This window comes from Crocodylus siamensis, chromosome 4 (genome assembly GCF_052110815.1).
Source record: "Crocodylus siamensis isolate JL-2025a chromosome 4, ASM5211081v1, whole genome shotgun sequence".
NCBI classification, from domain to species: Eukaryota; Metazoa; Chordata; order Crocodylia; family Crocodylidae; genus Crocodylus; species Crocodylus siamensis.
This window is the reverse complement of record NC_143398.1, coordinates 169,993,295-170,013,097: the sequence shown is the minus strand read 5'-3', so window position 1 is coordinate 170,013,097 and position 19,803 is coordinate 169,993,295. Positions and strand designations below refer to the sequence as shown.

Genomic DNA, 19,803 nt, shown 5'->3' with positions numbered 1-19,803 from the left:
ATGTGTTTACTGATTTGCAGTTAACCTAATAAATAAAAATATAGTGAATGGGGCTGTAGCTCAAATACCGGACAAATTTTGAGGAGGAGGGAAGGACATCTCCTCTTGCCAGATTGATACAACACAGCATATTTCTCTATTACACTGTTCTTAGATGCAATATGATTTGTTACAGCATATATTGTACTGCATTCCCAGAAGGGTATTAAAATAACACAGCACAATTTAAATTGACTTCAGTGAGATCCTCCTTCCTCCACTGACTCCCAACCCCCACCCTCCATTTTCTGTTCATTTGTTAATTTAGTGCTCACACTGGGTGCAGCTTGACAACCCTGGAGAATGAAATCATTTACATGTAGCATGAGCAGCACGACAGAAAGACTTCCCACACTGCTCTGCAAGCTTGTCTCAATCCTGACTAGCAGGAACCATTTCTGAAAGAATGGGTCAGTCTCCCAGATGATTCACAATTTCCCTACTCTGCTGATGCTGCCGTCATTCCAACAAGGGGGCCAGTTAGTACCAGTCATGATGGTGGGCTTCAGAGAAACAGACAGCTGCCCACTAGAAAATGGAATGAGCACAGCACACGCAAAATCAGATGGGTACAGCAACTTGTGGCCAATAACTAAGCTAGACTGGGTTTGAACCTGCAGCTTTGGGGAAGACATGTTGCATAGTGTCATAAACAGTGCAGCATATGTAAAAAGGTGTAATTCACAGGTGTGATATCCCACCCATGAATTATAAGATATAACCAACCAATGCTGTCTGGGCAGAAAACTAGCTTAAGCAGAAAAGTCACTGAACACAAACACTCCACAAGGCTAACTATGAGCACAGAAACAGCAGCAGCAACAGTTAGAGATAAGGGAAGGGCAGAGAAGGGAGCAGCTGTTGATGACATTAGAGACCAGGACATGTGGAAAGAGACAGAGAGCAGCCTAAAGGAAGAGGACAAGAGTGGAGAGAGTACACTATAAAGGATAGCAAAGAGGGAACAGTAAACTGCATTGAGCTTATATCTAGGACTTTGATTTTTGAGTTATCAAATCATATACATTAAAAACCCCCAAAAACAGATAAACCTAGACTCTTGGAGTTTTTCTACTGGGTGGCTGTGGGAACTAATAGCCAAACACCATTTTGCTCACAAACCTGCCGTAGCCCCTCAATAGCACTGCATCCCCATAGCTAGCTGTGACCCACTCCTTGCTGTATATCCTATAAGGCAGGGGTAGGCAATGTTTTTTGGCCAGTGTTGAAAAAAAACACAATGTCTACCTTGGAAGATGCTGGAGTGCCAACATGCTGGAGCCCAGAGTAGCTGTTTGCAGCCTCCTGACTGCAGCTGGCCCATGGGGTCTGGTATGCTTGCAGCAGGGCTTGCAGTCTCCCAGCCACCTGCTGGGAGCAGCCTCGGCTCTGTGGCTGGCAGCAGCTGCTTAGATCCTGGGCTGGCAGTGGTGTGCTGAGCAAAGTGGCCTAGTGTGCCATTCTCAGTACGCATGCCAAGGGTTGCTGACCCCTACTATATGGTGTTATTGTTATAAGAGGTTTATAACATGAAGCTTAATGGTTGCTAATAGAGCTTTTAAATTCAGGCTCCAAGCTGTATGTTAATAATAGTGTTAGGAGGGGATCTGTGTAATAATGGAGATCCATTTTCTTTGCCTATTATTTAGTCACTTTAACTAATAACAATAACATTTTGGACGCACATAAAACTGTCCTCTCAGAAGGTTTTATCAACCTTATCTAATAACAGTGGTATTTCAGTATGCCCCAGCCTGTACATTATTACTTAGCAGAATGATATAGGTTAATGAAAGCTTGGCACAAAGACTTACAAGATCAAGTGCAGCTGCCAGGATTGAGGCATCAGGGATTGTGCCTGGCTCACAGCAGTTCAGAAGAAATTGAAAGCGCTTCATGCCTTGTCTTATTGCTCCCAGGTTCACTACATTTTTAGATTTTCCACCTTCCTGGTTGGAGGCCAAATGATCATCAAAACCGTGGCAACCTAAGGAGGCAGAGGGTAGAAAGGGGATGCCGGGGAGGGGATGGGGACCAAGGAAGAAAAGGGGAACACAATATCTCACAAATAAAGAGTTGTATAGAAATCCTGACGTGTGATCCTGTCCCAGCTCCTTTCTTCAACTTGACAACCTACATCAACCACCATCTGATCATCTGTGGCAGTTCCTATGCCACTCAATAGCTTAGATGAGACATGTTACCTGTGAGCCTGATTCTGAACTTGCTTATACTGACATAAACAAAACGAACAAACGAACACAAAACATTCCTTGGATCTCAATAGACGGCTTTAGATTTAGACTAGTTTAAGTGAACTCAGAAGAGACCTCAAGGAGGCCACCCCCCTCCTTCAAGGCAGGTTCAACTATACCTAAACCATTTCTGGCAGATTTTTGTCTGAACTACCCTTACAAAGCCAGTGCTGGAGATTCCACAATATGACCCAAAGCCTTTATTAATTTTTTGTAATGGTACTATGCTATCAGAAACTCTTTCTGTTTCTTTGAGCTTTTTCCTGTCTCCCCTCACTCCCCCTCCAAACTGGTCAGTCTGTTTTGATTATTTTACCCATCTATCAGCCTCTGACTTAAATTCCCATCCTTCATAATGACTGATTGTTCTTATGAACAAGTATGCAATAATCCTATTTGTTGTATATTATTCTGATAATTTTATACTATCAAGCAACATTTAAATTAGTAATAATTCAAAGAAATGCATGAGGCAGGTATCAGATATTATCTCCGAGCCTAAATTTCCAGAAGTGATTATTTAATTTTAGAAGTGTTAATTTCAGGATGCCCAGTTGAAGATCCCTTACATGGCCTGATTTGCACCCATCTCTTGAAAATCAGGCCCTTTCAGTTGTCTCATATTTGGTATACCTGAACATGGAAGCACCCATCCTGAGTGCTTGACCAATCACTCTTGAAAATGAAACCAATAAATCTCCTTTTGTGCATGATGCTAACTTGGCATATTAATTTTGTGTGACAAGTCAACAAATCATGCTGCATACTGGAATGAAAACTTTCCAGTGCTAAAGGCAGGTAAGTAATTGAAGCCTACCAATATATGCAGTGAATATAACTTGTGAATGTTATTTGGAAGAAATATTGAAATATTCATTATTTGTTGGTAAAACACAAGAAAATTAAAGGAATCCTACACTGAAGCAATGAGCAGGGAATGTGTGGCTTTGATCACACAGGCTCTCCCCCCTCTCCAGTGCAAGCAAGGGAGATTAATTAGATTTCTTTATCCCCGCAACAGCAATACTGTCCATGGCTCAGCTGCTATCTTTGCCTTCTTAAAGGAAAGTCAGAAAGGCCTGAGGGTCAGGTGCATAACAGATAGGAATATATAAGAGTTTAATAGCCTCTCAGGGCACAGAGCTGAAAATCTTAAGCAGCTGGATAGAGCTGTCAATGAGTAGAAAAGGAGTAAAAGGAGAAATCTGAAAAACAGTTTGAAATCCAAGCTACCTAGTCAAAGCCAAGACTAGCCAGATCCTGAGCTTTCTTTTTATATTCCCATTTATAGGCATAGAAAGCTCTTAAAGAATAGCAAAGGAACACAGAACACTGGATTGGGACTCTGGTAATTTCTAACATGGATTTAAGGGACAAAAGCTAGGCAACACCTTTGAAAAGACATACCTTGCCTATGGAGTACAGAGAACAGCTGAAACTCTGGCACTTCTCCAAAAATATTTAAATGAGAAGCACTTAGTACTAAAGCAATAGGGAAACCTCAAATGGATATTTTTGTCTTAATTATACAAACAGGGATTAAGCAAGTTTAATTTTTATAAGAATGAATGTTCATGGTTGTCATGATATGTCCAAAAATAAAAACAAATCTGTTTTTGAACACATTTCATGAGAGTAAAAGCCACAGTCACCCAAAAGGATTCTTTATATATATATATATAGTGGGCGACACTATCTTATTTGTACCTCTTCTTTGCTTCTCAACTATCTGCCACATTTAAATGTACCTGCTAGAAATAAACAGCCATTATGTCATAATATCTTGTCTGGGCTCCACACAGATATTGGGTTCCATGTCTATCTAATCTTTCAGGTTCTGATTCTGTGCTGTGTCTCTATGAGGTACAGAACAGAAACTCACAGTCCAAGTGCCTTTTTAATCCTGGTCTGCTCCATAAGGCCTCAAACAATGTAGATACTGGGTCTTAGCTGCTTAGATATAGCAGCTTTCATGGGTTTCTACGGACAACAATCATACCAGAACCCCTTCAGCACCCAGTGCTGTACTTCCACCAAGTATTCCCAGAATCTATAAACAGATGCTGGAAATGCTCTTATGGCTGTCTTCCACAAGGTCTACATGGGGGAAATTTTCACCTGGACATACCAAGGACTTATATTGCCCCACTTTACATGATATAAAAATGGGACAGAATATGGGTTAAGAACCTTTTACCTTACACGGTTAGCCCCATTAGGTCTTTAATCTGATATATGACAAGATAAACCGGTAACTTACTGATAGTTCAGAGGCCAGATCCTGACCTAGCTGAAATCAGTGGGAATGACTAATTTTAATGATAGCAGAATCAGTCCCCCTTGTTAGTGATCAAGATGCTAATTTATTTTCCCCACTAATGGAGGACAAGCTTGAATTACCCAATGACCTCTAGCTGCTGCAAACTAGTATAGGTCTGTTAACTTCCCTGGAGTTGGACTGATTTACAGTGCTGAGGATCCAGCCCAGTTAGTAGAAATTACTGCCTAAACTCTGCAAAAGCTTTACATATTTAGGGAGTTTTGTACTTCTCACTGTCACTTGCTGTGTGTATATAAGATTACTTCTCTGAAGAGGCTTTATACAATGAACGCTTAAAGTTATTTTGTCCAGTTTGTGAGAGAAAAATGCTACTGTAAATTTTGCATCGAATGAAAAATGTGTTAAATAAAAACCTCAAAGAACAAAGTCTCCTCTGTAAAATACATTGCCACTCACTTCTTTAGTCTGATACTGCATTCTGAGTATAAGCTCAAGACCTCTTCTAAATAAATGATCAATTGTATCATTCATACACAGGTATCAAATACATAAACATCCCAGTGACCTTAGTGACAAACTATGATGAAGGCTAAAATTCATAAATAACTTGACAAATGACTAGTCTTTTTTTCCCTTTTACTCTAATTGGGTTTTTTCTTCTAATGCTTTTTACCCAGTTGTCATATTTTAAAACAAAGGCAAAAGGAGCAGGATGTGGAGAAAGCATAAGCACAGTGATATGATAGCACAACATCACAAATGCCAAAAAGAAGTTAGGACAGTAACACTGACAAAAACTCTATCCCAGAGTTAGCCATTCATTCAGTTCTTCACAGCTTAATAACATATCCATCTTACTTGAGAGGCTTCTCCCTTGATTTCTAGGGAAGTTATGGATACTTAGAAAAATTTACAACCCCATATACATGTTGAGCTATGTGTTACTTTTCACTGTATTCACAAAAAAATCCTACTCTCAAAGGCACTTTTTGTATATTTGATTAATTCAGTTTGATATAATTTGGGAAAAATCACATTACCCTTGTTAATCCCTAAATCACAAATTTCCATATGAAACACAAAACATAGCATAATGTGTGTATACACTAGTCAAAATACATATACATATGCCTGCTTGCAGGCATAGGGTTTGATCCCACAAGTTCCAGAAGATGGCTGACAGTGATCTAGTCATACAGATTATCTTGAAAATCTGTGCGTTATATACTCACATTTATATCACAAACACACACACACTAGCATAAGTATGTTTTTTTTTTGTCCTGGGATTTCTCTCTCATTACATATCAACTTCCTATTGGATGTGATAACATACTCCCTTTACTTTCACAATTCATTTTTCCAAATTTGATGTGACGTTCAGAAAAATGTCTCAAAATCCCAATTTTCCTAACCTTACAAACAATAGCCAAATCCCACCCATAAGAATCTATGCACACTTTGTCAGTCTTGTCTTCCCCAACCATAACGAGCTTTTTCTTAGCTTTCACACCACCCACTGACTCACATTTATTATGGCATTTCTAATGCATGCACTGGATTTCAAAGCCAAGCATGTCCCACATGTAAATCCCTTTACAGACAAACACACAAATCTTAATGCACACTTCTCTTGGGCAGGTGAAAGAGATGTTTCAATTTTTCATCATAAAAGTATGTGACATACAGTGTTATTCACAATGTGCTGAAATACTTTAGATAGTTTAAAGCTCACATAGGTAATAAGAGCATCATCTTAGTATTACATATGCTAAGATGTGTTACACATAACATACACTACTATATAATGTAACACAGAATAAAGAAACTCTTCATTTGAGAATTGCAGTCATACTTGAAATTCTGTACATAAAATGCTGGGAACTTAAATTTAATAAGAATTTTGGATGTGCAAGGTCAGCCTTAGATTTCCAATTCTGAAACACACCTGATGCAAAGTAGAATAGCAAACTGCACTCGTATCTCTAGCAAAAAGCTTTATGCTCTCATTTTGTAATAACGAATCAGTACAGTCAAACTGCTAACTGGCTGTCACTCCAGCTGAGAAATAAAGGAAGGATCTTTGTGTTTTATGATTCATGTCAAGGATTTCACATCCTCTTCAACTGAATTAACCTCTTTCTGGTAATTTTTTGGCCAGATTTTGCTCAGAAATGCTTAATTGAGGTTAACATGTAGAAAGTATTGAAAATCTGTGAACATAGATAAAGGCAAACAAGACAAAAAAGATGCTAGGGGAAATGTAAGCAATGGAGGTGGGTTATTTTTAGGTTGATACAGCAACATATAGACTTCAGGCAAAAGACTAATCCTTTTGGACTATAAGGCCAGATTCACAAGAATAACATTTTAGTCACCAGTGAGAGGGTGCAAAAGTAGCTGTGTACCACCACACGTTCTTTAGTGTCAAATGTCCTAGGGTACAATTTAGAGTAGCCTTATGATTGCTCTGAGTTGTGCTGATTGACAGTGGATACCCAGGAGCTGTTTTGATAGCCAGAGGTCAGCCAAGTGCAGTATTTCTTTGTTCATATTCTTTTCTTTGGTTGTGTCCCTGCTGATGGGGGGAGCAAGGTGAAGGTAAGACAGAAGCAATGACATCAGCTGTTACCTAAGGATTCCCTCACACTGGTGGAATTCCCAGGCTCACTGGCTTGGCAGCCTTTGGTGCACTGGAGACCAGGTCCTGAGCAACTACAAGAAGGGCAAGGATCTAATCTAGAGCATATCTCTATTCAATGAATGGAACTGCAAATGCAGCTTTCCTGCAAAATACAGGATGCCATGATTATGTTGATCTGATAACTCATATGTGGGTAGCTATCATTTCTGAAAAGAATCGCTATGGTAAGACTGTAGCATGCTGTAGTCATGCTGTATAAGAATTGCTGTTTAGGAAACTAATCAACATGTATTAGGAATGGACAAGCCAAAAGGACTTCACTTAATGACCAATGCCCTATATTTTACTTCTACTGTTGACATTGTTTGCTTAAACCAGAGGTGGCCAACATAGGGCTTATGGACCATATCTGGCTCACAGAGTGTCTTTTTTGGTCCACAGGACTCCTAGAGGATCCAGGAATTTGGGGGATGAACCCACCCCCAAAATCCAGGGTATAGAGCCACATTGACAATTCATATCAGCAATAGAGGGCAAGTGATGGCTGCATTAACTCCCACAGATGCTGCCACCATTTGCCCCACTGCTGGGGCTCACCTGCTACCATTGTATCTGGAGCTGGCCTGTAAGGTTGCCAAGTGAGTTTGATAACCCTGGCATAGACAATGTGTTTTGTATTTACTATACTCCAAAGCCAAGTCATAATGAAATTCAGCCATGAGTTAATGTCTAATCATGTAAAATATAATGTCAGGGAATATAACAGACCATGAAAATAGTAGAACGAAGGATGAAAAAAATCCACCCCTGTGTGTGTGTGTGTGTGTGTGTGTGTGTGTGTGTTGCTTTAAATAAAAATAAAAGAATGTCAAGATGCGAGGCTGGCTCCTTGAGAACAAGGATCAGGTTTCTGAGCTAAGACTATCTGCAACTGGATACCTGCTTGAACATATAATATCCTATTCCTTTAAGTATTACTTGAAGCACTTTTCATAAAACCACTGATTTTTTAAAAATTGTAATTGCCTTTAAATATATTTTGTTGGAAAGGTATTATTATTATTATTATTATTATTCTTTGTTTGAGAAAAAGGGACAGCATCTCTTTAACGAATGGTATGCAAACACTAGACATGCAAACACAGAAGAAAAGAGATAATTAAAACAAGGTTTATACAGCTATTTCCATTTCATCAATGCTGGACTTTGCTAAAGCTGTCATATAGTCATAAAAAGCTGATGGAGCATCCATCATTATATTAAGGTATGAAAGATTCACATGCCTTATTTTGGACTGAGTCATTGCTTTGGATCAAGTATAAATTTTTCAAGTTTGTCAATTTGATTCAATTCAATTTTCCTTTGAAAGTCCAAATATTATATAATCTTAATTTCTTTGGAGATATTTCCTTTTAAAACAATTCTATGCTGCTAGAGTTTCTTTTAAAATCAAAATGAAAGAAAAGGGGAAGAGAAAGAAAATGGTTACAAAGAACAAAAAGTTGGAGAACTGAACAGTTACAAAAACAAGTGAAAAGCAGGGAAAGGAGAAGAAGGGCTGAAATATAGAAAGAAAGATTGATAGGTAGATAGAAAGAAAAAGAAAAAAAAGAAAAATTTAAAAAGAAAAGAACCCTGATTTCTAACCATCTTTTTCTTCTGTGTGATGAAGCTTGGATGAGTGTCTTCGGCAGGTGCGCCATTTACCAAGACGCTTGAAGAAATTCTCCTCTTCATCTCGCCCATTCTCTAGGCCACCTCCTGGTCCTCCTTCTGACAGCTTCACTGCACTAGTGAATTTCACCTGAACAAATGAAGAGACAGACTGGAGTCTCATCATGACATTGTATGGTCTCTTTCATTTTTGTCATGGAAATGAAGCATGTACAGGATAGGCTATAGTAAGGGTGGGCAATAATTTTGGGCGGTGGGCCACTTACTGAGTTTTGGCAAGCCATTGAGGGCCATATGACAGGCAGCCAGGGGCAGATAACTATTAATTATCTGAAGTTTTTAGGGGCTCTGTGGGCCAGATAGAATAGCCTGGTGGGCTGCATCTGGCTCGCAGGCCACAATTTGCCCGCTCCTGGGCAATTGTACATCACTACAGCAACAGATCTATGGCATTCCATTGCCAAAAAGGGAATCTTCTCAGATACCATAGCCACTACCATCTTTTTTCCTGATCTCTCATTTAGATGATGATCTCTTATTGCTGTGACCATACCATTTGACTTCTATGTCCTCATCTAACCCCCCTTGACATGACTGTTCTTTGTTTACTTTTCAGCTACCTGGTTTCATTTTACATGTGTCCTTAAAGACTTGTAACTTTCAACTTTTCCATGTTTTTCCAAAGTTGCTTTTCTGTCCCCACATTATCATGTCCAGTAATTCAATAGTCAGTCCCACATACAAAAATAGTGAAGTAGTATCATTGCTGTCCCAGCCTGGATCATCACTCAGCACCTCTCCCATCTCAGGGGAACGGAAAATGTCACCCGCCATTTTCAGTCTCTCTCCTTGCAGGATGGCCTCCCTTGTGCTTGTGAGGCAAATACAGCCATCACCACTTTAATGTGGTTATGCTGATCTTTGGTGAGGGGTTTGGATCTTGGAATTCTAGAAGGGGGTGTCCAAACCCAGAGCAAAGTACTTCAGAGTCTCTATGTATAGACATGTTAGACAGAAGAACAAATAGGAGGCTGGGAACAGAGGCATATTACTACATAGATGTTCTTTCACTTCCTTAAAGATTGTGGGTAATCAGAGAAACAAACAGGTTACCCCTCCAGAATCTAGGGAAAGAATTTCCCCACTACAGCACCCTCAGAGCTGCTGGAACCCAGCCAGGATGGTTAGGTTGAATGCATGCACACTTACAAACAGTAGGTCACAGACTTCTGACCTTGGGAGGTAATTCGTTTCATGGCTTTGGAATTCTACCAAAATCCCCCGGTCCCCAGAGCTCCATAGATTTTTGCTCCCGGGCATGATCAGCTACAATGTCCATGCAGATCACAGAAGTTTCCCTGGGAGCTAGAAGTGGTCTGTAAGTAGCCAGACCCTGGCCCTCTATCCTTCCCACTAATCTGAAATGATTTATTTACCTTGGAACTCTGCCTGATGAAAGAAAGACGGTCTACAGAGCTGATATCCAGGAGGTCTTCTACTCCATCAGCCAGTCCAGAGAGGGAGGACCGCTTCAGCCAGTTCCCTGTTGCAGAGAAAGCCAGTTAGAACAATTATGAAATTGTTTCAAGCTGCCTCTATCAACTTGTACAAACATGCTTCGTTGCAATGGAAATAATGGGATATGAGAAAAGTTTGAAAAATAAGGCGTGTTCATGTTACATGCATTAAAAGATCATGGTTTAACCCATAGCATGAAAGGCTGAATATTAGGGTTATGATGGATGAAAACCAAGACAGGTCAGTGAGAAAAGATGAGTAATACTTAATTCTTTTCCTATTGAAGTCTGTTCAGAATGTTTTTCTGGGAGGAAGGATGGTCCAAGGAATAGGGAATTAGCCTCTAAACCTGAAGACCTAAATTCAATTCCCTGCCCTGCCACAGACATCCTTTGAGATCTTGGGTAAGTCATTAGATCCTATTTCACTTAGTAGGCACTTAAGTGCCTAAGGGTGATCCTAATCTACCCAGCTTGAGTCCTTGAAAAAAAGTTAATGCAAAAGGTGGATGGCTGCTCTTCCTGTTCACTGCTTTTTGTGACTTAGTCTTAAGGCTACACTGATGACATGTTACCTTTCTTCAAAGACTTGAGCAGAATCACACTTGCGTGTTTAATATGTGGAATAGGATTGGGCCCTTAGTCTCTTTGTATGCCTCAATTACTCCCTTGTAAAATTTTCTTGTAAAACAGGGATACAACAGCAATGTCATAACTCGCAGGTGTATTGTGAAAATTAATACATTAAAAACTATGAGGCACTCAGACACTGCCTATCTATACTATGCAAGTCCCCAGATAGATATTTTCCCTGCAAGTCTGCACATGCAATACATATATATAATATAGAGAGACATACATTTACCTATGGGGAGTTTGAGTTTCTTTCGGAGAGAGATCCGTCGGGAACGGGAGCGAGAGCGCCTTTCAGTGGTTGTCCCAGAGTGAGCTGTGGTGCATTCTGATGTATCCTGCTCTGACTGGCTACTTGTATCACTTGCTGCACTCTGCGACTTAAACATCTTCCGCCAGAAGTCCTTGCGTCCCAGAACAGCCCCTTGCATTTGCTCATCACTGCAAGAAGTGACAACAGATAACAACAACTTTAATACAAATACTTGGCAGTAACTTTTACACTGTCAAGCACATTTGAATGATGGTTTCTCATACTAACTTCTATTATTTGGCACTTGTTATTCTAAGAATTTCAGACTTATTTGTCTCAAGGTAATTTATTAAGCCAGACAACAAGTTCAGTATTGCACAAGTCAAAAAATAACAATAGCTTCTGCCATGGAGCGCTTACATTTTAGATAGGCTGTTCAGTTTTCTCTGTCCTTCTATTGAAGAATTTCACTTTTCTGGATAAAGTGACCAGTGTTAGCATGCAGGAATAATGTCTTCAAAGAGTACATTTATTAAAAAGCTTTTGTATACTAAGATTCCATTTGGGACACTGTATGAAGTCATAATTTTAACAAACTTATTGGACTACAAACAGTACACTCTGCCCCAACAACTCCAAATGGCCATGACAGGACTTTGACGAATAGGTATAAATATAATTCTTCTTCAGAAGACTAGAATTTTCTGCTGGGACAGGGTTCATAAGATCATAGAAAAGTAGGGCTAGATTGAATTTCCTTAGGTTATTTAGGCCAGACCCCTGTTCAAGGCAAGATAATCCCTGACTAAACCATCAAAGTCAAGTGTCTGGCTATCCTGCTCTTGAAAATTTTCAGGGATGGAGATCTCACAAATTCTCTAAGTAGCCTGTTGCAATGCTTGACTACCCTCATAGTCAGAAAGTTCTTCCTAATCTCCAACCTAGATTTCCTTTGGTGCAGTTTGAGGCCATTGCTCTAGTCTTGTCCCCTACAGCCACAGAAAAAGGCTATCTTCATCCTCTTTATGACCAACCTTCAAGTAATTGAAGACTGTTATCAAATCCCTTCCCCACTTTAGTCTTCTCTTCTCCAGTCTATATAACACTAGTTCTTCCAGCCTTTTCTCATTAGTCATTTTTCCGATGACTCTAATAATTGCTGCTGTTCTCTGAAAAACTCTTTCCAATTTGTCCCCCATCTTTTCTGAAGTGTGGAGCCTAAAACTGGACACAGTACTCCAGGTGAGGCCTTACTAATGCCAAATCATGGAAGAATCACTTCTCTTGATTTCCAGGTGATACTTGTGTTAATACAACCTAATATGCTGTCAGATTTTTATTTTTTGTAACAAGAGCACATTGTTGGTTCGTATTCAGTTTATCATTCACTGTAACCCCCAGGTCTATCTGTGCAGTACTTCAGCCCAGCCAGATTCAGATTCAGTCCATCATGAAGCCACCATTTAAAGTAATATGACCTGGCACTTTTCATCCTTAGAGTGCTTTGCAAAAATCAATATCATCATCCTCATTTTATTGATAAGGAAACTGAGGCCCAGGGTGGTGAAGTGACTGGCAGAGCTGGGGAGAGAGCATGGGGTCCCTGGGCCCAAGTCCAGTGCTCCATTCCCTAGTGCCACCTGAATACAGAAGCTGATGGTAGCAGAAGGCAGAACAGCAGATCAAGCAGGGAGCACAAGGAAGGAAGCTGAAAACAGAGCAGGAGTGTGAGGAAGAAGCACAGAGTAGAGAGCAGAAAGCAGAGCAGCATATTGGATAGAGGAAAAGAATTGGAGGGGTACTCAGGGAGGATGTAGAGCTAACCTGTGGCATGCCGGCCAAAAAGGTTGGTCCTCCACTGGGTCAAACTGTATGAGAAGTTTCAAGAACTATGATTGTATTCAGCAAAGATGAACTTTAAGACTGGACCAAAACTCCAATTAACCAGACTAATATATACACCCACTCACATGTTTTGTTCAGTCATTCCTATAAAATTTTCTAATTAGAAAATTCTATTTCTTCTTAAACTAAGGCTTTCTCCCTCACAACCCATCTTTTCCTTACTTGATCCTGCAGCAAAGTTGGAGCATTGCATTTATGATTACTCATCATTTCCATGGCAACATAGATAAGTCTCTGCAGACTTAGTAGATGAAGAAGAAAAGAAAGGGGTGGGCAGGGTTGAAAGACTTAGAAATAGAAATCTCCCAGTTGAGATCTCGTCTGTCGTCATAGGATATGGGCAGCTTCTCCTGAAAACATCATGTCTGTTATGTCTTCAGAAAATATAAACACATGTACATACTGCTAGCTTTACCAGACATTCTTACAGATTTCCACTATAGGAGACTAAAATCTCCAAGGTAGTATCTGCCAGAAAGAAAATTTGAAAAATATGAAAGGAAATGCAGGAGCCACAAGTTAATAACCAAGAATAACTTCATTACACATATAATAATATTTAACTATTTAAAAAAATAGAACAACATAAATCATGGTCTCAAAAGGAAAATGTAAGGAATAGAAAAGGCAGGGATTTGGAGAAATTTCTAGTGAATTATAATTATTTTTTTCTCAATAGCAGATGTTAAATACCCTGGGGCAGTAGAATATGCTTTTTCATGCTGAGTGTGTACAGATCCTAACCTCATGGACCTCCAATCACTAAAATAGCTGGCAGTACAGCTCATTTCAGCTTAGTACACAATGTTAGGCTTCACTGATCTTCTACTGAAATCAATGTTATACCTAATTGTACCAATCCCTTCTTGCATCATGTGATGGGGCAATTTGATAGATACAATCATGAAGGCCAGTAGCAAATACCCACTGCATTTGCTGAATCACTTAAAGAAAAGAATCCTTAAAGAACTGGAGTTCTAAGCAGTCACACTGCTAAACATTCACTTACTGCTCTGGAGTCTGCAGTGGACGGCTGGAGAGGTAACTGCGACATTCATCAGGGGCAGATGATGCCTGTCCCTTATCAATAACAATGCTTCCCACCTCAGATCTGTGCAGACAACACAACCGAATTAACAGGTGGCATATCTCACTTCTCGTGAACACTGTTCACTAAACATGGAATCTAGCACTTTGAAAATTGAACTGTCTTAAATGCATGCCCCTATTTTTTCAAACTGTTGGCCTTTAATGGCTATAAAAATGCCCTGGTGCGGGGAACTGAGGCCAAGATTTTCAAAAACTGCTAATAACTTGATGCACTTTGGATTTTGGATACACATTTTGAGACATTTTAAATTTGGCTAATTTCCAGGAAACTAACCTCAAATACCTTGGAATCTTGGCCAGTGGGCTTTGTGCATCTCAGAGATTGTCCAGTGGCTTTGTGTATCCAAAACTAAAAAAAGCTATGCAACAATTTTTTGATGTTGCCAGTTACTTGAAACTCAACCTCTTTTTTTTCAGTTTAAAGCTCTCTTTTTGATCTATATGCACATTTCTGTCCTATGTTGTAATACAACATGACTCCAACAACGAGATCAAATTTCATATTAAAAACGCAACATTTCATGACTAAATTTCTTTTGTATCATGATCCATGTCCTGGATCAGCCACCAGACAAAGCATGCCTACTAGAAAAAAGAAGCTTCCTCACTTGCATTGATGAGCTGTATTTGACTCAAGGGGTGACAAGAGGTAAGGTGCTGCAGGATCTGGTACTGGGCAAAAGGGATAATCTAGTCAGCAACCTGAGGATCAAAGGGAAGCTCGGTAATAGTGATCACAAGTTGATCACTTTCTCTATCCATCACAAAGCTGGCAAATCAGTCAGCAATACAGAAATGCTTGAATTTAGGAAAAAGTGGACTTTCACAAGCTCAGGAGGTTGGTTGTTGAGGTCTTGATCTGAAAGGGAGGGGAGTCCATGATGAGTGGTCACTCCTTAAGGATGTGATCCTAAAAGCACAAGGAAAGTCCATTCCGGCCTATAGGAAAGGTAGCAAAAGGGCTGGGAGACCCCCTTGGCTCAGCAGGGAACTCACAGACGTCCTGAATCTGAATAGAGAAGCTTATAAGGGATGGAAGTCAGGAACTACCACTAAGGAGGATTATGCAGCACTGGCCCACACCTGTAGGAAGCAGACCAGAAAAGCCAAGGCTGAAACTGAACTCAAACTGGTTACAGTAATCAAGGACAATAAACAGTCCTTCTTCAAATAAGTGGGAAGTCTGAAAAAAAACAAGGGCAACTTTGAACCCTTGCTGAACCAAATGGGGCAGCTGACAACTGACACCCAGGAAAAAGCTAACCCCCTCAATGATTACTTTGCATCAATTTTCCACCAGCCCAAGGAAACCACCCTGCCTGACAGGATGCTGGACTACCAGGGTAAGGGTGATCATACTCCTAAAATTTGCAAAGATCTTGTGAGAGAACACCTTGAGAGGCTGGACATCCACAAGTCAGATGGCTCAGATGGAATGTACCCAAGATGGTGAGGATATTTAAAATTCGTGGCACTTGGGAGAGGTTCCTGAAGATTGGAAGAGGCCAATGTGGTGCCTATCTTCAAGAAAGGAAGGAAGAAAGATCCAGGGAACTACAGGTCAATAAGTTTGACCTCAATCCCTAAAAAGATCTTGGAAAAATCATCAAAGAAACCATCAACAACAGGCTAATGGAAGGCAACATTCTGAGAGATAGCCAATGTGGCTTCACTGCGGGTAGGTCTTGCCTGACCAATTTCATATCCTTCTATGACCAGCTGATGAATCACAAAGACAAAGTAGAAGAGGTTGATGTTATATATTTAGATTTCAAAAAAGCTTTTGACTAGGTCTCCCATGATGTCCTCGTGGTAAAACTGGGGAACTGCAGTCTCGACAACCTTACAGTCCGAGGGCTGGGGAACTGGCTCTGTGGTCGGACCCAGAGTGTGACAGTCAATGGAACAGAGTCAACATGGTGCATGGTGACCAGTGGCATCTCCCAGGGCTCAGTACTTGGACCAATACACTTTAATATATTCATAAATGATCTGGATTCAGGTGTCAGAAGAAGCAGACTGGCTAAGTTCGCAGATGACACCAAATTACAGGGAAATACAATCACAGTAGAGGATAGGCTGGCAATTGAGGCTGACCTGGACAGGCTTGCAAGGTGAGCAGACCAAAACCTGATGACATTCAACATAGAGAAATGCAAGGTGCTTCACCTCAGGAGAAAAAACCCACTTCATACTTATAGGCTCGGCAGCACTAGCACCAAAAGGGACTTGTGGGGTCATTATGGACTAGAAGATGAATATGAACCACCAATTTGATGCCATAGCTAGCAAAGCAAATGAAACTCTGGCTTGCATCTACCGATGCATCTCAAGCAAGTTCCAAGAAGTCATCCTCCCACTGTACTTGGCCTTGGTGAGACCACAGCTGGAGTACTGCATCCAGTTCTGGGCTCCACACTTTAGAAAGGATGTGAAGAATCTTGAGAGAGTCCACAGGAGAGCCACACGCAAGATTAGAGATCAAGAGAGCAAGCCTTATGAGAAAAGGCTGAGAGGCATGGGACTCTTCAGCCTGGAGAAGCGAAGGCTCAGGGGTGACTTGGTGGCAGCCTATAAGTATATAAGGGGTGTGCATAAGGAACTGGGAGAATGTCTGTTCACCAGGGCACCCCAAGAGAAGACAAGGTCTAATGGTCACAAACCGCTAGAAGATCATTTTAGACTGGACATAAGGAAAAACTTCTTTACTGTCCGAGTCTCCAGAGTCTGGAATAGACTCCCCTCAGAAGTGGTCCAAGCACCTACTCTGGATGCCTTTAGGAAATGCTTGGATGCTTATCTTGCTGGGGTGATATGACCACAGCTGACTTCCTGCCCCTTGGGTGGTGGGCTGGACCCAATGATCTCGTGAGGTCCCTTCCATCCCTAACGTCTATTTAATCTATTCCCCCAATGAAGCAATGCGCAAGGCTGAGTCATGCTCACATGAAATTGTGGGATTTAAAATCACCCCTTCAAACAAAACCTCCTTCACTCACTCACTCCTTTTCTTGTTTCTCTACCTTTCCTTTTCCCAAAGAGTCCCTTGCTTTGCTATCTAATCCCTGTTTTACCAGTTATTTCTGTGAGGTTTGAACTTTTTCACTGCTGCTTCCAAAGCTGTCTCAGGGCCTTGCTACATGTTGCACTGTGAGCCACACTAATGTTGATTGGTTGGTGCTAGCTTGCAGTCTCACCTTCAACCTAAGCAGCACATCTGTGGGGAGTAGCCAAGCCTTAATGGAACAGGAGCTGGGTTATGTGGATCAAGAGATAATCCTGCCTTGGAGTGGCATAACTTTGACCTTCACAATGAGTTTTTAAAACCACTTAAAGGTGTTAACGTGCCAACAATCCAGGGGTTATGAGCTCCAGGAGCTGTCCAAAATTAACATACAACAAAGCCCTCACTTTATTAAATATTAAGGGAGACTGATGCCACCTCCACACTTGAGCTTTGTACATGAAGAGATGACATGCTAACAAGAGGAATAAAACAAACAATCCTATGGACGTTCCTACATTCGTGTTGAAGGCAATAAGTTACACAGCATTATATACATAATTCATAGCCTTATTACATTCCCAGACACAAACCTTTTGCTCCCTGAAGGTTTTGGCTCGTGCTCTGTTTCCTCTGTTTTCTTCCCCGGTATTAATTTTTCAGCACTATCCAAAAGGGCACTGAGTGCCACCCTTCTAAAGACATTTCCATGAGCCTCCTTGATAAATTGGACCAACTGTCGGATGTCACAGTATAATCCCTGAATAAAAAAATATCATGAGGCAGAGGGGGAAAAGGAGAGAGAAAGAGAGAAGGAGAGAATTCTATAATGGGTTTGCTTTTAAGCAGAGACAGACAGAGATACTTTATTTTTAGATGTAGTTAGTAGCTTTTAAATTATTATTGTTATTCAGATGAAGCACACAGTTGTCATATAACCATTTCAATAAGGAAAGGTGCTGTCCTGTTGAGCTATTCCCCACCAGAAGCACATCGTTGTTATGAAACCTATGCTGTGTTGGACTAAGGGAACTTTAAGTTATGTCAGGGCTGGGACATCTGCAGGAAGAGGGAGCTACAAAGATTGCTCAAAGCCTCTTTTACCCCATTCATCTAAGCCCACAATGTTAAGAGGTAGGAAAAATCCAAAAGAAAAAAGCTCCAAATTGCATGTTGTGCTTCAGAACCTGTCAGTATCTCAGGATTTTTCTTAATTATTTTAGAGAATTACTTCATGAAAATGGAAAGCAATGATTCACACATTCACCAATCTAACTCCTACACTTAGATTTTTTTTTAGTTCAGTGCATTCACATATATATTTGTGGCAGCTAAGAGGAGTTGGTATGTGAAGGTCTCCTCTGATTCAGGCAAGGTGGATTTATAGAGCCAGTATTCTACAAAACCCCCCTCAAACAAACATACTTTTACAGACTACCCTGTGTACTGTCTTATGCCTTACTCGACAAGGTACTTAGGCACACATTTAATTTTAAGCACGTGAGTACCCCCCACAATGGGCAAACCGCGAACACAGCCCTGTCACTTCAGTTCATTATTTCTTTACAAGCAGAGGCTGTGCTCATACACTTTACAGACTTGGAGTCCAAATGCACCAACCCTGTCAACCTCAGAAAAGCATAAATCTTGTGAAGGAAAAGCATGCCTCTTGGTTTTAGTCTAGTCTGATCTAACGGATGACTACCCATGCCCTAAAACTATCAGCCAGTTCAGTATGACAGGCAGGCTTTGCTATGAAGAATTCAAGAGAGAAATGTAGAGAGGTATGGTAGGTCAAGATTGGGCATTCCTAGCAGGGATGTTGTTAGAAAACTTACAAGGGACCAGCCAGCTATGGGCTACAGCCTCAGCTAATTCCAGCTAGCTTTATCTCTACCTGAGTCAATGGACCTGTTCTGGTTTAGCTCATGTGGGAACCTAGCCCATTACTCTTAGCTCCAGCTTAGTGCTACTAGTTGTTCTTTCCACTAACGTCAAGTTCACAAAGAAACCAACAAAAGCACTATCTGAAGACAAAGGGGATCAAACCCCAAATGTATTTGCTTGTCATACCAATGAGGTCTTGTTGAACTGAATTTGGGCTTAATTTTAAAGCTTAGCTGCCACTTGAAACAAAATTAAAATAACAAGCTTTTAGAACATGAACCAATGTTCTCACCAGATTTTCAGGGCTATGAAGTTCATGTGTAGTAGAGGCACAGCGAGTGATCAGGGACTTGAACATGGCACTGACTATAATTCCTTCCACACTTTGTGCAGTAGATTTGTTGTCCACTGTGGTGAAGTTATTGCCAAATCCAGCCTTGTCTGCAAAATGCAAGCATGAATAAACCCCATTGTTGAGATGGGTTAAATATTATACATCAAAATATAATGATGTATTTAAATGCACTAAGAGATGTAAATCCATGGTAACACCTCACCCAGAGCACTCTGTTCAATTCACAATGAATGTGATAAAAATGGA

At 40.6% G+C, this 19,803-nt stretch overlaps 1 protein-coding gene across 1 annotated transcript in view; it reads right to left on the bottom strand.

Annotated features, from left to right (window-relative positions):
• Positions 1-19,803, bottom strand: part of UNC80 (unc-80 subunit of NALCN channel complex) — a 196,890-nt gene that overhangs the window by 122,104 nt on the left and 54,983 nt on the right. Inside the window, exons 16-22 of the mRNA XM_090041688.1 lie at positions 19,495-19,643; positions 17,909-18,075; positions 14,211-14,312; positions 11,276-11,484; positions 10,330-10,436; positions 8,867-9,023; positions 1,854-2,026 (exon numbers count right to left, since the gene is read on the bottom strand). Coding sequence (XP_089897814.1) covers positions 1,854-2,026; positions 8,867-9,023; positions 10,330-10,436; positions 11,276-11,484; positions 14,211-14,312; positions 17,909-18,075; positions 19,495-19,643 — 1,064 coding nt within the window. The remainder of the gene's footprint in view (positions 1-1,853; positions 2,027-8,866; positions 9,024-10,329; positions 10,437-11,275; positions 11,485-14,210; positions 14,313-17,908; positions 18,076-19,494; positions 19,644-19,803) is intronic.